Here is a 17,077-nt window from a genome sequence, read left to right on the forward strand (position 1 = left end):
CATGTGAAGAGGACGGGAGATTGTTGTCACATGTACCATACAACCGGTACTTGCCAGAATTTCCTGTAGCTCCTTCAGTGTTGCTGCCGGCCTCTTAGCAGCCTCTCTGACTGCTTTTCTTCTTGTTTCATCGTCAATTTTGGATGGGCGTCCTGTTCTTGGTCGTGTCACTGTTGTGCCATATTTTCTCCACTTGATGATGATGGTCTTCAGTGTTCCATGGTACATTTAATGCCTTAGAAATTCTTTTGTAGCCTTCACCTGATTGATATCTTTGAATAATGAGATCCTTCTGATGCTTTGGAAGCTCTCTGCGGACCATGGCTTGTTCTGGAAGTTGTGGCTACAAAATGTCAGGAAAAGCCTCCTAGAACAGCTCAATTTTGTTTGGGGTTGATGAGAGGCACTTTCATTGGTGTCAGGTGTGTGCTGACTCCAGTTAACATGAGCTTGAACTTAATTGGTTAAATCTGAACACAGCCACATCCCCAGTTATAAAAGGGTGTGCACACCTATGCAACCACATTTTCTCAGTTGTTTATTTTTAATTCACCTCCCTCAAAGATTTCTGTTTGTTTTTCAGTTGCGTTGTACAGGTCAAAGGTCACTTTAAAAGTGCAAAAAGTTGTAAGATTATTTTTCTTGCTGTCATTTTTTACATCACGGAAACCTGGCATTTGAACAGGGGTGTGTCGACTTTTTATATCCACTGTATATAGTGTATATATATATATAGTGTATGTATATATATAGTGTGTATATATATAGTGTATGTATATATAGTGTGTATATATATAGTGTATGTATATATATAGTGTGTATATATATAGTGTGTATATATATAGTGTATGTATATATATAGTGTGTATATATATAGTGTGTATATATATAGTGTATGTATATATATAGTGTGTATATATATAGTGTGTATATATATAGTGTATGTATATATATAGTGTGTATATATATAGTGTGTATATATATAGTGTATATGTATGTGTTTGTATATGTATATATGTGTATATATGTGTGTATGTGTGTGTGTATATACATACACATATATGTATATGTGTAATATATGTGTGTATTTATGCATACACACATAATTATATGTATATATGTATACAAATATATATACATATACACACATGAATATTTGTATACATATATGTATGTATGTGTGTGTATATGTATAAATACAACATGCATGTTAACATTCATGTTGTATTTGAGTATTTTAGTCCTAAACCTGAAAGGTCACGATCAACAAGTGGATTCCTATCCATGCCAACTTGGCCACAGCTGGACCAGACCCAGATGTGTCTCAGTGACCCGGTCCAGCTGCTCGCGCCCAGCTGACTTCTGGGAATTGAAGCGCTGCAAATGTCATCAATCGTAGTTAAATCAGTTTTCCAGTTTTAAACGATGCGCTTGGTTGTCACTGGAGTGACAAACTCCACGCTGTTTTTCTGCATCGTTTTCAGATCAATTTCTTTGACTAAGATGCATTTCAAGTTCCAATTCCTGATATTTAACGGATAAACCAATAAATCGAGGAAATGATCATCAGATGAAATGATGAATGTTGTATTGCTGGCCTGAAAATGGAGAAATTGTGCTCAATGGTGTTTCTGTGTGTCTGAGCTGTCTGCTGGTTGTGATCAATGGACGCCCGCAGCCAACGGTTGAATCAAAGTGGGTCAGACTGTCTCTGGAACACTTCGTCCCCTTCGTCCCTCAAACCTCTTCTTTTTGTGCGTCTTACACCTGCAAGCTGCTTTAGCCATTAGCCGATTGCTATTCAAATCACACAGAGTGATAAAATGTCCTCCTCTGTGTGTCTCTTCCTCTGCCGTCCTCCTCCTCCAACCCGTCCCTTGTTCCCATCACACTATTCAGGCGTGTCCGCTTGCTAGCTCAGTTGGCGATCCTCTCTCAATCGGACTCCCACAAAGGACGTGTTTATAGCAGCTTTCAAGCTTTGGCACCAAGACCACCAGGGCCTTGGAGTTCAGAGCCATGGCCGTGACTGCCTCAGGACCCCAGAACAGGGCTCGCATTTTTTAAGGGTGGATGAAGGAAGGATGGATGGACTCAATGTGGAGGTACAAGTGACAAAAACAAGTACACAAAGAAGAGGCGTTTCTGTAGGACGCCAGGATGAAGCAGGAAATCAGAGAAAGACTTCACATACAATTCAGTCCCAGTTGATATGTGATTTGACAGGTAAAGATAACGTGTTGGTTGTCGCGTGTGTGAACCGGCATCCCGGGGGTTCTGAGCGGTAGACACAGTCTTGCTGTGTTCAGCTGCCCCGGGCGTCTGCCTCCCTGCTGGCGACCACCGAGGGACCTGCAGGGCTCCGGGGTCTTGAGGACGAGCTGTCCACTTGTGACCCACGTCCACGGAGTTACTGATCCATTTCCTCCTCACCTGGTTTGTGGATGAACTCTCGCTTGGATCACCGCTGCAGGTTTCGCTGGCAGGGGCAGCTGCTGCAGTCTCCACTCTTAAAAATCCCAGTTCAGAAATGGAGGCCAGACATGGCGATAATGTGCAGGGGTCTATTTACAGAACGCCGCTGCAGTGTAGCACGATGTGCGTTCTCCAGGGTGTGAATGAGCCTGGATATTCGATTCGGCCGTAACCTGACGATGATGGTTCAGCCATTATTTTCTGCACTGATGCGCTGAACAAATCCATTTCATGTTGCTGAGGAAAGGTGCCAGTCTCCAAGAAAACGTTCCTAGAAAACTCAAGAACTTCATCTTCAAGTTTTAGATCCAAAGTCCAAAACTTTAACCTCTGACATTCTGCAGTGATTTGCTGCTGCTGTTAGCAGGGTTATTTTGCTCATTGTGACTGCAGGAACGTGGTTGCATTGATGATTCCCAGAAAATATGGAATATTATGACCTTTTCCATCGTGAATCCTGGCTGTGTTTGAGGAGACCACAAGAACTCAAACAAAGTCTGTTCAGAACTGTGGAATTTAGCTGTGGTTGTCCAGCTAGCTAGCTAACATCTACACACAAGAGTCAATCATCCACACCCGTCGGTTTATTATGCTAACATACATTCGTCCCCCGCTCGCTGATCATGGAAGGTTGATACAGGCGTTCGTACCATCGTGGAGATTTGGCTTCGTTCCCAGTTGAGCGGGTCGATAGTCAGTATTTACCGCAGGCAGTATCGTCCGAGTAAAAACAAGTTCATGTGATATTCATGTGTTGTACATACTGAAAAAACATGTAAACTTTGGGAACTTGAAAAGTAACGAAAGAAAAGTTGTGTATTTTCTGCAGGGTTTCATCAGCTTGTCTTTATGGACAAGGAGTAAGGAAGGAGAAGGACAGAGGTTAAGGTGCGATGCAGGTGTCGTACACATTCCTCAGGAAACCTCACCTGGGGCTCGGTGGCAGAAACCGCATGTGTGTTCACCGTCTGAATCCTTTGCATCAAGTCAAACATCCATGCGGTGTTGAAGTTACTCTGCCACCTTTAACTGACTTTACGTTTCTTCACTCAAGGGGAATAATCAGCGTCTCCTCCGCCTCTCTCCGTACGCTCAGGCACCCAGTGATTTATAGGCGGGGTCAGGGGAGGTCGCAGTCCTCCGAGCACATCCTATATGAAGAGCAGACACAGGAAATGTGTGTTGGTGTCAGAGGTGAAAGGTCACCCCCACTTTGTCTTTTCCAGGCCCTTCAGAAGTTGGCGAATCAGTATCTAAAGAGGGACTGGCCGGACGGCCTCACAGAGGAGCCGGCAGATGACAGGTAACCGCCGTCACAGCGCAGGAAGTGAGATTTATTTTCCGTCCTCTCAGATTTCACCACGCATGTCTGCCAGATCCAGCGTGTATTGTGTTCTCCTCGCACTGCAGCATCAGGCGCTGTGGCAAACTTCCTCCGCCTTGATTTATCTGTGCTTGGTTTAGGAACATGTTCTGTTTATGGAGGGCCTACTTGGAGGGTACGATCCAGGTCACTCAGTCCAGAATCAGCGCCTGTGAGAACTACAAAGTTCAGGTCGCTGATCCCGTGAAGACGGTCCGCCTGCAGAAGGAGCAGCAGCTGCGGAAGGTAATCCAGGTCGATCTCACAGCACCACTCAGGTTTCTGTCACTTGTGTCACATGACTGTTAGAACAGCTTTACCAACCCAAGTCAGGTCATGTGTCTGTCCTTCCTCTCGGGGCCATTTGGAAAGTTGCCTCTGTCTAAAGGTCAGACACGGTCGTGGCTCGCTGCTGCACTCATAGAGGTGTGTGTGTATATGTATATATATATGTGTATATACATATACACATATATATATTAAGTATTGTGTGTATACATGTACATATATACAAAATACTATAAAATTCATGTGCACAATTTGAAGCTTCTTCCCAGATGTGTCCTCTGAGATTCACATCTGTTTTACGTTACTGTGCTCATTATTTGTAGCTTTATTTCACAAATGCTTGCTGACAGCTACAGAATGTAACTTTGTGTTATAATGCTTAACTTTCATCACTTGACAACCAATGAATAAGAGTGAATTGTCTTCAGTTGCCTACATTACCCAGCAGCACCTGCCCGTCGTGGGGGTGTTGGCGGCCTCCACTAGCTCGCTCTAGTATCGTGGTCAGGGTCAGGCAGGGGTCAAGGGGCTGGGGATGGAATGATCCGCATTAGGGGTCTGAAATCAGCTGTTCCTGCTCTGAGGCTGGAGTCCATGTCCCTGCAGTTTCCAGGTGTTTTTGATAAAATGACAACGATGAATTCTACGGACCCAGAAATTCACAACTGCTGCATCTCCTGATTCTTAGCATGTACTCATAGCTGCAGTAAGAGTACTTGGAGCAGTGAAACTTTAGTGCCCTGTGTTTCATTCTTTGGTCAGCGTATCAACAACAATGATAAACAGAGCAGTTACCAATCTGCTGATGGAGGGCAAACGTCACACTTATCTCAGAGGTCTTATCAGTCCAGCCTCGCCGCCAGCGCCGCCCTCTGCTTCCTGCTGGCGTGGGTTCACTGCTGCCCCCTGCCATGCTCACCTTTAGTAGGTGCCACTGGATTTATGGTGCAACACGCGCTTCGATGACGCTCCAGGAAGAAACCTGATGCAGCTCCTTTGACTTCCAACCCTGTCGGTTCTTGCACTTGCTTTTTGCCCAAACTGTAGAGTTGTCTGACATTGCGGGAAGGAACCCGACAGAGAACCGTGGTTTGTTCTTCAACACTGGTCTTTAATGGGTTTTAAAGCAGTCATCAAAAAAGAAAAGAAAGGAGGACAAATATCTGAGAGGGATGGTTGGTGATCTGTGCAGCGGAGCGTCTTTAGCTCGGTGTGTAGCGCTGCTCACGTTCTGCCGCCGCCGCCGCCGCCGCCGCCGCCGCTGTCTCGGCGCTCACAGCTCGAGCTGATCCCAGCGATCTGACATCTCTGCTGGTATCTGCTCACAGTCAAGCATGAGGTCATTATATCTTGCTAACATGAGGTCATCGTGGTTGTAGGCAACAGTCCAGAATAAGCGTTTTAAAATCAACATCAACTGTAATGAGGAACTTCCCTGTGTGACGTCCTGCCTGTTCCTGCTGTCGCCCTCAGGGTCTGGAGGTTGGGGCAGCGGGCATCCACAGAAACACTATTTTCCATATCTCATGTTTTTGCTCTGTGCTATCAGTGTGTTGAACAGCTGACTGAGGTCCAAGCTGAGCTGCAGGGCTCCGTGAAGGACCTGACCAAGAGCAGGAAGAAGTACCAGGAGGCTGAGGCCATGGCGCAGGCCGTCCGGGAGAAAGCGGAGCTGGACGCCAAGTACGATCCAAATTATTGGTCGACTTGTGTTGGATTTATACACCGATTTCTGATTTCAATTTAAGAAACCGACCAGTTGTTAGACTTGTCGTTGGACTCGTCGTTCAGTTAAGCATCCATTACTCGCAGCTGTTAGACACCAACATGGCAAGTGAGGACAACCCTGTCACTTCTGTTTCCTTCGTGCAGGTCCAAGCTAAGCCTCTTCCAGTCCCGGTCGAGCCTGCAGAGGGCGAGTGTGAAGGTTTGAGTTTTTCACTTGCAGGAAACCTCTTTACATTTTGCGATAATTATGATCAGAATTATGAATTTCTGCTTTATAGCTGAAAGCCAAGAGGAGCGAGTGCAACTCTAAAGCCACTCATGCCAGAAACGACTACCTTCTCATGCTAGCGGCCGCTAACGCCCACCAGCAGCGCTACTACGATGTAGACCTGATGGACGGCATCAAGGTGAGTGTGTACGAGCTTCCTGCACGCATGGACAGTGTGAGATACATGAACAATAACACTAAATGCATCTTTTCTTGCCTCTGCAGGTGTTAGACGGCAGGATTTACGAGCAGGTGAAAGTTTACCTGGTCTCGCTGTGTCAGACAGAGCTAGAAACATACCAGACGGTCCACAACATCTTCAACCAGCTCTTGAACAGCTCGAACGGGGTGAGACTTCAGTGTGACCTTCACCGCTGCTAATTAATTGAAGGGTTTCAGTTACCCCGGCGCTCCTCGGTTACTGAGCTGCTGGCCTGTTTCAGTCTGGTTTGCGCGGCTCGTCTCGCCTCTCCAGAGCTGGAGGCGCGTTTTGTTTCAGCTCAGCTCAGGCCAGAATATGAAGAAATCATGAGAGAAGGAAGCAGTTGTGTCAACACAACCCCCTAAACCCGATGTTCTGAGTGCTCTGTGAAAGGCAGCGTTTTGATTGGACTACTTGAAGTCGACGTGGATGTTTATTCTTTACCCTCTCAACTCAAGCTTTTATGACATTAACCTGCTCTTCTTTGCTGCATTTGCTTAGTTTGTGTCACTTAAGCTTTTGTTTTTTTAGCCTCTCTGAATGAAACCAGCTGTCATGAATATCAGTCTTTATCAATGTGTAGTGAATAATTAGCCGTGTAGCGCCGCTCTAGCATTTTGGAGCTAATCTCACCTCTTGTATCTGGAGGGACAGAGGCAGCTCCAGTCGAGCTGTTGCTCTCCTGCCTGTGGCGTTGCTCTGACAGATGTAGGGAGAGACTGGGATATTAAGATGTTTGCATCGTCTCAACATCAGTATTCTGGCACCTCTCAGGCTACAAGCACCACAAATAATGAAACAATCTCAGGTTGATGTTGATTGCAGTGTTCGTCTTCAGCTCTGCCCAAACGACTGTGGTAGAAGGTCCAGGAACTCATTTATCTCTGTTAGTTTTTAAAGACTTATTTCATCTTCTCCCTTCTAACTTGCAGCTGCTGCAGGAGTTTCATCAGCATCTGTTTGTGCAGAAGAACCTCATATTTCAACAAGCTGCCGACTTCTTGTACCAGCCCGTCGACTCAGATCCGGTAAACGCAGACATTTCATGTCCTTCACTTCCTTCCTGTTATTCTGTATCATGTGTCACATGAGACACGCACACCAAACGACACCCTGGAGCTCCACTGCTCATTTTTAGCTTTTTTGTTTCAGATAAGAAAGAGGAGTTTCAGGATGTTTGGCAAGAAACTTTGTTTAAGATGATGTTGTGGCGTCTCTGCTTCAGAGTCCCTGACGTTTGTGTGCTCCGACTAGTTTGGGCCCGGATCCTGAAGTTTTCAGACCTTTGAGTGAAGGAAGTCGACTGATGTGAAGTCAAGACTCCTTCGTGATCATCGTAGCTGGAACGAGCAGCAGTGCTCAGTTTGTGTGCGTTGTGCCTGGGCTGAGCTTTCCAGTTGTGTTTTCTCGACTTAGATCTTGGTTCCCTCACCACTGGACATCTTAGTAACTGGACGTGTTCATGACACCTGCTCCCAGTGTGGCAGGCGGTCTTTGGGATCCACCAGAGGCACCGCAGCAGTTTGGAAGCGTCCAAGAAGCAGCTCTCAGCTCTGCCATGCTGAAAATATGTTCCTGGTCTATTCTTGTCAGACGCTGGGTCAAGTTGCATAGAGCAGATCTTGCAGGGCAGGAAGTCACACACATGAACAGCAAACCACCCAGTTGATTTTCAAAATAAAAGGCCACATAGTTCACATCAGTAGATTGCTGGGACGTACAGAACTGGTGAGAGTGTTTTCACTTGACGAGAGGCTGAAAAACACAAAGTAGCTGGACTTAACTGTGGAGGGGTTCTGTAGTCAGCAGGAGAAAATGGCACCAAGAACCACAGCAATTAAAACTGACTACAAATAAGACACAAACTAACCTTCTTCGCCTTCTTACTGTGATAAAAGTGCAACAATCAAGGAAAAACTACTGAAACCACAGTGGTGCATTTGGAAGGGCTTGTTTATGTTGGAATTTGGAAAAAATCTGTGTACCAAATGCATCCTTTTTTAAAAATGCATCCAGGATTCTGCTGCTCTGAGTCCTCTTGAGGGTTTCGTGTAAAACAGCAACAAGCGCTGTGTTCCAGCTTGGGGGTTTCCAAGTGTGTTCTGATGACAGAGGCATTTGCAGCCTTCAGCCCTCCCTCAGACGTCTGCGCACCCGCATGGTAGCCATCAAGTCGTGTTCCGACCTCTGGTACAGTGGGATGTGAACCTTGATCTTTTTGCAAGCACATAATGTTTGCTCTTGTTTAAGTGATAACATGTGCAACTTGATTAGTCCTATTAGATTATTGCGGCGTATCCAGACCGACATCACCTCTGCATTACTAAAATGGCCGGTGCTTTCCGGTGAGACGATGTTTGGCTCAGCTCGCGACTGAGAGGGAAACGAGTTCCTGGTCGTCTGGCTGACAGGGCGAACCTGACTGAGAGCGTTGCTCCATCAGCCTACCAAACACGTGCAAGTTGACTTTTACAGGAGCGACCAACTGTTTGTGCGGTGACTGGAAGCATCCTTTCATTTGTTGTAAAAGTTATGAACTGTGTCTGATAAGCCTGTCCTTCCTACACTGTGTTGCATCATCACGACCTGCTTTCCCAGCTGCCTGTGCCAAACAAAAGGCATCATAAAAGCAGAGTTGGCTGAGACTCGGTTCACTTCAGTTTTCTTTTTACAGCACCAAACCAACGACAGTTAACAGGACAGACGAGCGGCCCTGAGTGTTCGTGGCTAAAGGTCTCTTCCTGAGCTCTATTTACGATGCACGTTGTCTCTCCTCATGCACACCGTGTGTCACGGTCAGCCCGGGTCGAGAGGCCGATGTGGTCAGGCTGTCCTCCACACCTGGACCTGCAGAATCTGCCTGGAGCACTTTGGATAAAGCTGCAGAAAACACAGCAGCTTGTTGTTTGGCTCCCTCAGAGCCCGTTACCTCGTTTGACTAGCACGCCGTTCACGGTACATACAGACTCAGAAGGAAAGTTTTACGTCAGTAGTCAAATAGCAGACAGAAATAAACTGAGTGAGATTTAGACCATGTAGGCTTTCATAGGAAATGCATGGAATTCAGTGTGCAGAGGTGGTTTTTGGGACTCCAAAGGTCCGTACGTGGAACCTGGTACTTCTCCGTTTTCCAGTTAGTCCTTTGTTGGAATCATTTAATGTCGGCTAAAGTGTCAACCTAAGTCCAACACGATTTTATCATCACATTTGCAGGGCTTTCTGAGGGCTGCTGTATTCTGATGCGATGGTTTACAGTCCATACCACAGGTACTTCTGTGCTAGCCAGGCTGGTCTGTAGCCCAAATCTGCCGGCCCGCCTCTCTGGAGTGTTGGCGCTCTGCTGCTCTGGACAACACTGGACAATTTGTTCAAACTGCAAACGCTTGCGTTGTTTCCATTGGAAGTCAAACAAGCAGCAGCCTGTTCCTAAAGAAAACATTAATGGTGGAGAACCCTCCCTCCCTCCCTCTCATACCACTTGCACCAGACAGAGGGATCCGGGAAGGAATAGAGCTGAACGGGGAGGGAGGGGCAGGAGGTAGGCTGGGCCCTGTGAACGGCCCATCTGTGAAAAGGAGGCATTGTGAGTGGGCCTCATCAGAGTGCACTGACCTTCCCCACCCCGGCCTTCTCCCTACACACACACACACACACACACACACACACACACACACACACACACACACACACAAAGGCTGTCAAGTGAAAACTTCTTAATTTAGCTTTTTTTTTAAATTCTTAAGAACAGATGTCATTCTTAAACCCTATTAGACGTGATCCCGGCCCACCTTGGCGTGCCCCACCTTCGGTCACAGGAAGTAAGAGCCACAAGGTCACCGCAGGCCATCGCCCTGTTCGACAGCTGCTCAGGATGTGGTTTGCATGCCTTGTTCTGCTCTCACCTGCCGGTAGCAAATGACACTTCACCCTCTGATGTAATTTTCAGCTACTGGTAGTTTTCTCTCAACTCAAGCAGATTTGTGGCATGTAGCACTTGAACTGGTGTGAGAGGAGCCTGATTCGCTCCCCTCCCTGGAGTTCCAGACAGTCCACCTCCTGTCCCAGTTCGGGTTTATGATGGTCGTGTTCTGGAGGTTCATCATCTGGTCTCTGTGTTTGTAGGTGACGCAGCTGCAGAGGGAGAGTGGGACGGTGGAGGAGCACAGCCTGGACAAGGAGGCCAGGAAATGGGCGAGTCGTGTGGCCCGAGAATACAAGAGTGTCATCCACACTCAGCGGGTGAGACACCCGTCATTGTCGGGGACGTCAGGCAGGCTGTGGTCGCACTGTTAGAAGTCCTTCTGACTTCCCTTTGAACTGTTGATAACTGCTGGTCTCCCTCAGCTGCTGCAGTTGACAGTAGATGTGTGTGTTAACTGTGTTGGTGTTGTCCCTGTCTGACTCACACACATGCGCGGATGACCAATAATCTACCTGCCAGGATTATTTCAGTCCGAATCGGCCAAATGTTGACATTCTTTCCACCATCGGTTGAAAAGGAAACTTTTTTTCTTTTTTCCCCTGAAATTTTGGACTTGACAACTGGTTTTGAAATGTTCAGGGAGACATTTGAGACCCTCAATCAGAATGTAGTTCATTTTTGTAACCTTTTCTTTTACCAAGAAAAAGTTTCAATGAGACTAAAATGTTGTTGAGCAGGACCTGACCTCATGAGCAACACTCCGACGGTAAATACAGACGAACACAAAGCCTCACATCCTGCACGAGTCCCACACTCCCAGATGATAATTCAATATCTCCATCCTTCAAGGTCTGATTCAATCAGGTCCTTTTGTACATTGTTCCCCTCATGCACAGGAATGAGGGCAGGACATACAGTACTACTACTACGACTACTACTACTACGACTACCAAAGAGTTGGAAGTTACATGATGTAGTCGCAACAATGACAAGAAGCACTAAATGGAGATTTGTACTACGAGCAGATCATAATCAGGAGATCGTTCATGTACTTTCTGAATGAGGAAGAACTTGATGAGGTAATCGGCTGCAGCGGAGAGGTCATGACCTCACAGTGACGGCCTTTCCTGATTGAGTCAAGTGACCAACATCAAACTGCTTCCAGTAAGCAGGAAGTGAGTCACACATGTATCTCAGACAAAAAGCCCCTTTGAATTAACATGTTTTGTTGGAAATGTGGCATGTGGTGTTGTGTTTGTGTGCCTCTGGTGGATCGTGGCTCACCTGTGCGTCCTGGCTCATTTGCAGGTCCTGGAGGAATACGGCTCCCAGGAGAACGCCGAGCAAAACAGCGCCGAGCTGGAGACCAAGATGGAGGTGGCCAGGCAGAGCCTTCGGAGGGCAGAGGTAGAGAGTGTGTGTGTGTGTGTGTGTGTGTGTGTGTGTGTGTGTCATCAGTGTCTTTCATCAGTGTCATGTTGAAGCTGGTCCCAGTGCTCCCCCTACTGGTGATGTCACGGTGGTATAAATACTGCTCTGGGTTGAAGTAGTAGTACTCAGGAGGAAGAGAGGCTGTATTGTAACTGGGTTGATGGTTCAATCCCCGCTTCTCCCTGAGCCTGTCAAAGAGTCCTTGATCAAGATCCTGAACTGCACGTGGCCCAATTGCACTGTGTGTGTGCGTGTGTGTGTGTGCGTGTGTGTGTGTGTGTGTGAGTGAGACAGAGAGACTTTGTGAGCAGCTCAGATTCTCTTGTCTGTAGTCTGAGTACACATGTAGTACACACCGCTTCATACTTGATACTGCTGTATATTTTCGTGATGATGTGAATCTTTAACACACCACCATGTCGGTGCATTTGATTCCACAACGATGGAGCACCGCGCCGCACCACACTGAACATGCTTGACTGGACTGCGCGGCTCGCTGAGGGAACATTGAACGGTGCTCAGGTGTTGCGTTACAGTGGAGATGGGTGGGACAGGTATCGAAAGTTCCAAACTCAAAGCTGCAGAACTTGTAGAACGTGATGACCCGGGAGAGCGAGGGGAAGGAGCAGTGTCCGTTTGGAGGTTTCATGGTTCCAAAAAGTCCGACATCGACCACACAACCATTTTACGCAAGGGTTGTTGGAGGCGGCAACACGAGCGACTCGCTCAAGTCGCACTACGTTTGTATTGGTTTTCTCAAGGATGTTGGTGAAGTTGGCGCAGTGAAGTTCTTTCTTGAGTTTACTTTAGTATTTAGTTACTTTGATGACGGCCGTCTTTGGTTCCTCGCCTCATGATTCATGAGCGCCTCCTCTGTTAACAGCGTCATTTTCTGGGGCCATGCAAGCCTTCACTATTACAAGTCTGACAGCAAAGTTCACCATGATGGCGAAGGCGTCCACACCAGTAATTCTTCTCTCACCAGTAGAAAATGTTGTGAACACCTGATTATGCATGAAAAAAAAAATACCGCCGTGTACCGAGAAACCGCCCAGCGCGGATTGTCAGTTACTTTTTAATGATTTATTTGTAACTTCCTCGATGCCAGACAGTGAAAGTGAAAGCGGAGGCGCGTCTGGACGTGCTGCGGCAGGCGGGTGTCGCCGTTGAAACGTGGCTGAAGAGCGCCATGAACCAGGTGATGGAGGAGCTGGAGAACGAGCGCTGGAACAACCTGAGTACCCACGATCCTTCACTCTCTGTAAGAGCCACAAAGCACTCTGGTTCTGTTTTGATCCAATTATGTCCAGGTATGGCGGGCGCCTGGTTATACTCCGGCTCTCTCCTGGGTTTGCAGGGAACAGCAGATCTGGAGCGAGAGGATGAGGAGGAGACAGAGGACAGCGGCGAAGTGTTGGATGACAGCAGCTCCAGCCCCTCCAGCACCTTGAAGAACTACCCTCTCACCTGTAAAGTCCTCTACTCCTACAAGGTAGCGGCTCTGCTCTGTTGCTGCAGCGCAGCCTTGTAGTCAGCGCCTCACCTGACACAGCTGCTCCTTCAGCGATGTGGTAGTTCAGGCGGTAAGCTGAGTTCAGCTCAGGTATTCAGGGGTTACTATTGGACTGTTGGTATGCAGGCGTGTCTGTAGGTGGCTAAACTCCGCCTCTAAACTGAAAAAACTTGGACATTAAGTTACGTTAGCCACCAACATGGGGGGGTCACCCGTGTTACTTCCAGCTTGCTGTCTCGCAGACACAGTTGGTCGTGTCAGCCTGAGGGGGGCTGGGTGAAAGTACGCGTCCTGGTCGCCACACTAGCGCCTCCTCTGGTCAGTGGGAGCACTGCTCCAGAGAGCTGTGTGATCCTCCCTCAAGCTGCATTCTCCTCTTGGAGGACCAACAACTCCACGTTAGAGGAAGCACCAGGGCGTGTAGGGCCTGTCCGAGTTTGGAAAAATGGGTGGAGCAGCTATTAGGACGGCGTGGATGGTACAGGTGGTGATGGACAATTGGAGACAAAAAGGGGGAAAAGGCCAGAAAATAATTGACTTTGCATGCAGAGTTTGACAAGAGAGGATTCAAAGGTGACGCCGTGGACACTGTTAGAATTGCATATACACAGATGTGCAGGTGGGGACTGTTTCACCGTCTCGGTTTTTCCTCGTCAGGCGTCCCAGCCGGATGAACTGACCATCGAGGAGCAGGAAATCTTGGAGGTCATTGACGATGGCGACATGGAGGACTGGGTCAAGGTATTCACGTCCCCACCCACCGACCACTAGCTCCCTGGGATCGTGGTCCCTACTCAGAGAAAGTCTTTGACTCTTACAGCGAAACAGGAATATTCCAGCAGTGAGCCTGTTAGCCTGCAACCGTCTGCTGGGCTCTCCTGGCTACTTAAAGTTTGACACTGTTACAGCTTCTACTGAAGTGCCTTCATCAGAGGTTTCTTGTGGAACGTTAGATGAGGAATGAAACTGGATTTTGGAAGTTCTGACACATTTTGCTTGAAGATGATCTTTGAAACTTGACTTTCTTAATTTTCAGGCCAGAAATCGCAGCGGACAAGTCGGCTACGTCCCGGAGAAATACCTGCAGCTGCCTTCCTCAAACAGCCTCCTGAGCATGCTGCAGTCTCTGGCGGCGCTGGACGCCCGGTCCCACTCCTCCAGTAACTCCACAGAACCCGAAACTGAACTTCTGAGCGGCTCCGTCAATGGAGACTCCACCGGTGAGCCGTAGTCCTGTCCCACAAACCTCATAGTGACATGCAGTTTCTCAGCCTTCTCCTCTCTGTGACAGTGTCGTTTGCCAAGGCTCTGTACGACTACGCCGGCCAAACGGACGACGAGCTGTCCTTTCCAGAGGGCGCCATCATCCGCATCCTCAGCAGAGAGACTCATGAGGATGATGGTTTCTGGGAAGGCGAGTTTAATGGCGTCATCGGCGTCTTCCCTGCGGTTCTGGTGGAAGACCTCAGCGGAGCCTGCGAGAATGGAGATGAGCAGAGAGATGGCAGTGCTCAGGTACAGGAGTTCAGCTGTGGGATCTGGTGACATCTAGTGGTCAGGTTGCAGGTTACAACCCCTGCATGTCAGATAAACACAACTGTTGTTGTGGCAGAAATGTGTGTTTTTGTGTGTGAAACTTTGTCACACACAGCGACGTCTTAAATTCCCCTCTCTGCTCTTTCGAGACTTCTCCCTCCACTTTTGCCCAGTGCGACCGAGCCCCTCGCAGCCCGTTCCAGCCTGGGCCCCTCCACAGCAGCCCCCTGCAGACCCCCACCACGTCATCACCTCAGTTGAGTCCCTGCAGCGCCACAGCCTCCCCCGTCGGCCGACCGCCCTCCTATCACAACGGACACCACAGGCCGCCACCAGCGCCGCACAAAAGCCCTTTTCAGAGTGAGAGTCCCTTATTTGACTGGACCGGTCCAGCTGAAGAAGCAGCGCTTGGGCCGGGCCCGAGAACTCAGAACTATTAGGACTGAATCCAGTTGATTGAATGTTTTGGTTTTAATTCAGCTGAATTAATGACCATCACCAGTTTTCAGCAGTGACAAGAATTTGAAATATTTAGATTGAAGAATAGATGCATTTGACAGGTCAAAATTTTCTTCTGTGAATTTCTGGCAGACTGCACGCAGTGAGGGTGAACTGCTGCCCTCTGCTGGTTACTGCTGCTCTCCATTTACACCGTGGAGGCGTTTGCTTTTGTGTTGTGGTCACCAAGAGTTGAAGAATATTTGGTTTTGGTTGAAATGTGGCATCCTTATATGGCAAAGACCAGCCGCCACTTCCTGCAGGTACCGGGCTCCACCGGACGCTTGTGCTGGGGATCATTGAGTGGTGACCCACGCGGACCAGCGGCTCCGCCCGCCCTCATCTAGAGGAGAAACTCCACCTTGTACTGCCATTTTTATGTCTGTTGAGCTTCAGATTCATGGATGTTAAGAAAGTGCAACTCTCCGCGAGGCATTTTCAGCTCGGTGGACTTGGTGGCCTGTAGCTGTTTGATGGTAATCTGGATCCGTTGTTCTCGGCAGGTCCAGGCCAAGGCTCCCCTCAGCCTCCCAAATACCCCGAGAGTGGATCCGGCACCATTCGCCCCGTGAGTAACCTCAGAGTTTGACCTCTGGGTCTGATAACCATAACACACGCAGACTTGCCATCAGCCAGGTGAGGCGAAGGGTTGGCATCAGTGCTGCGGTGAAAGTCTGAGTCCGGGTCTGTTTTAGCCCCGACGGTCGCAGTCTTGTTCCTTCAGTTGCACGTTTGAGCTCTGCTGCGTGGAGTTTGTGACTCTTGAGGTTCCGATGAACAGTTTTAGTTCTAACTGCGTCTCTTGGTGGATGTTTCCAGGTCCGTGCTGCTCCTCCGCCCCCAAAACAGCATCCGCGGGGACAGGTGAAGCGGAGGGAGGAGGTGGAGATCACGTTGGTGTGAAGGCGACACCCTGGTGGTGGCGGCGAAGATAACCAGCTTAGACTCACCGGCTCTGTGCCTGTAAACAAACTCCCAAGGAGACGTGAGGAGGCCCTGAGACGCCTGGAGGCCAGGAGAGGTCCTCACTCCTCCCTCTTGTCCCCTCACTCAGCTCCTCGTAGGGCCGGCGGGCTCTGGTGAACTCTGTGCCTCTCTTTGAATGATTCATGTCTCCTTTCCTCTTCAGTTTCCTGTCTCTTATTAGAAGAAGAGCTTCAAATAGGCCCAGTGTTGTCCCACCCAGTTCACAGGTTCCATCTTCTACCTGGACATGAACCGTTTTCAGATCAGCGCTAACGCGCGACCCACTATGCCGATACTGGTTTGAGTCTGGTTTCTGTATCACTCCCAGTCAGTGAGACGGACGAATGATGAAGGAGGGTATTTGATGAGATGGCGCTGTGGTCCTGGACGTCAGTGATGGAGCTGCGAGGGTCGAACACGTCACAGCTCGTCATGTGACAGACTTCTACACATTTGATTTGGAACTGCAGAAGAAAAACTTCTTCCTCATCTTGGCTGAGTTGAAATTCCTCCTCCCCTCCTCCCCCTCCCCCTCCCCCTCCCCCTCCTCCTCCCCCTCCCCTCCCCCTCCTCCTCCTCCTCCCCCTCCTCCCCTCCTCCTCCTCCCCTCCTCCTCCTCCTCCTCCCCCTCCCCCTCCTCCTCCTCCTCCTCCTCCCTCCCCCTCCTCCCCTCCTCCTCCTCCTCCTCCTCCCCCTCCTCCTCCTCCCCCTCCCCCTCCCCCTCCTCCCCCTCCTCCTCCTCCTCCTCCTCCCCCTCCTCCCCCTCCCCCTCCTCCTCCTCCCCCTCCCCCTCCTCCTCCTCCTCCTCCTCCTCCCCCTCCTCCTCCCCCTCCTCCTCCTCCTCCTCCTCCTGGTGCATTTTTACCAACCTTCCCATGGTTTCTTCC

General features: G+C 48.9%; 1 protein-coding gene across 5 annotated transcripts in view; it reads left to right on the forward strand.

Moving 5' to 3' along the window:
• LOC147248096 (F-BAR and double SH3 domains protein 2-like) overlaps positions 1-16,879 on the forward strand; it is a 24,279-nt gene extending 7,400 nt beyond the window's left edge. For 4 of the 5 annotated variants that reach the window (XM_086226938.1, XM_086226935.1, XM_086226936.1 and 1 more), the window contains exons 4-20: positions 3,702-3,778; positions 3,940-4,084; positions 5,676-5,809; positions 5,999-6,053; positions 6,133-6,261; positions 6,348-6,470; positions 7,257-7,352; positions 10,447-10,563; positions 11,555-11,653; positions 12,786-12,938; positions 13,035-13,169; positions 13,848-13,931; positions 14,227-14,410; positions 14,482-14,705; positions 14,876-15,086; positions 15,728-15,792; positions 16,044-16,878. In XM_086226938.1, coding sequence (XP_086083064.1) covers positions 3,702-3,778; positions 3,940-4,084; positions 5,676-5,809; positions 5,999-6,053; positions 6,133-6,261; positions 6,348-6,470; positions 7,257-7,352; positions 10,447-10,563; positions 11,555-11,653; positions 12,786-12,938; positions 13,035-13,169; positions 13,848-13,931; positions 14,227-14,410; positions 14,482-14,705; positions 14,876-15,086; positions 15,728-15,792; positions 16,044-16,127 — 2,115 coding nt within the window. In that variant the 3' untranslated portion in view covers positions 16,128-16,878. Of the gene's footprint in view, positions 1-3,701; positions 3,779-3,939; positions 4,085-5,675; positions 5,810-5,998; positions 6,054-6,132; positions 6,262-6,347; positions 6,471-7,256; positions 7,353-10,446; positions 10,564-11,554; positions 11,654-12,785; positions 13,170-13,847; positions 13,932-14,226; positions 14,411-14,481; positions 14,706-14,875; positions 15,087-15,727; positions 15,793-16,043 lie in introns of all 5 variants that reach the window. The other variant, XM_086226934.1, reaches the window with a different exon arrangement.
• The last annotated feature ends 198 nt before the right edge of the window (positions 16,880-17,077 follow it).

Source organism: Aulostomus chinensis, chromosome 15, assembly GCF_037954235.1.
Source record: "Aulostomus chinensis isolate RoL2024-O1b breed Wild chromosome 15, RoL_Achi_v1.0, whole genome shotgun sequence".
NCBI lineage: Eukaryota > Metazoa > Chordata > Actinopteri > Syngnathiformes > Aulostomidae > Aulostomus > Aulostomus chinensis.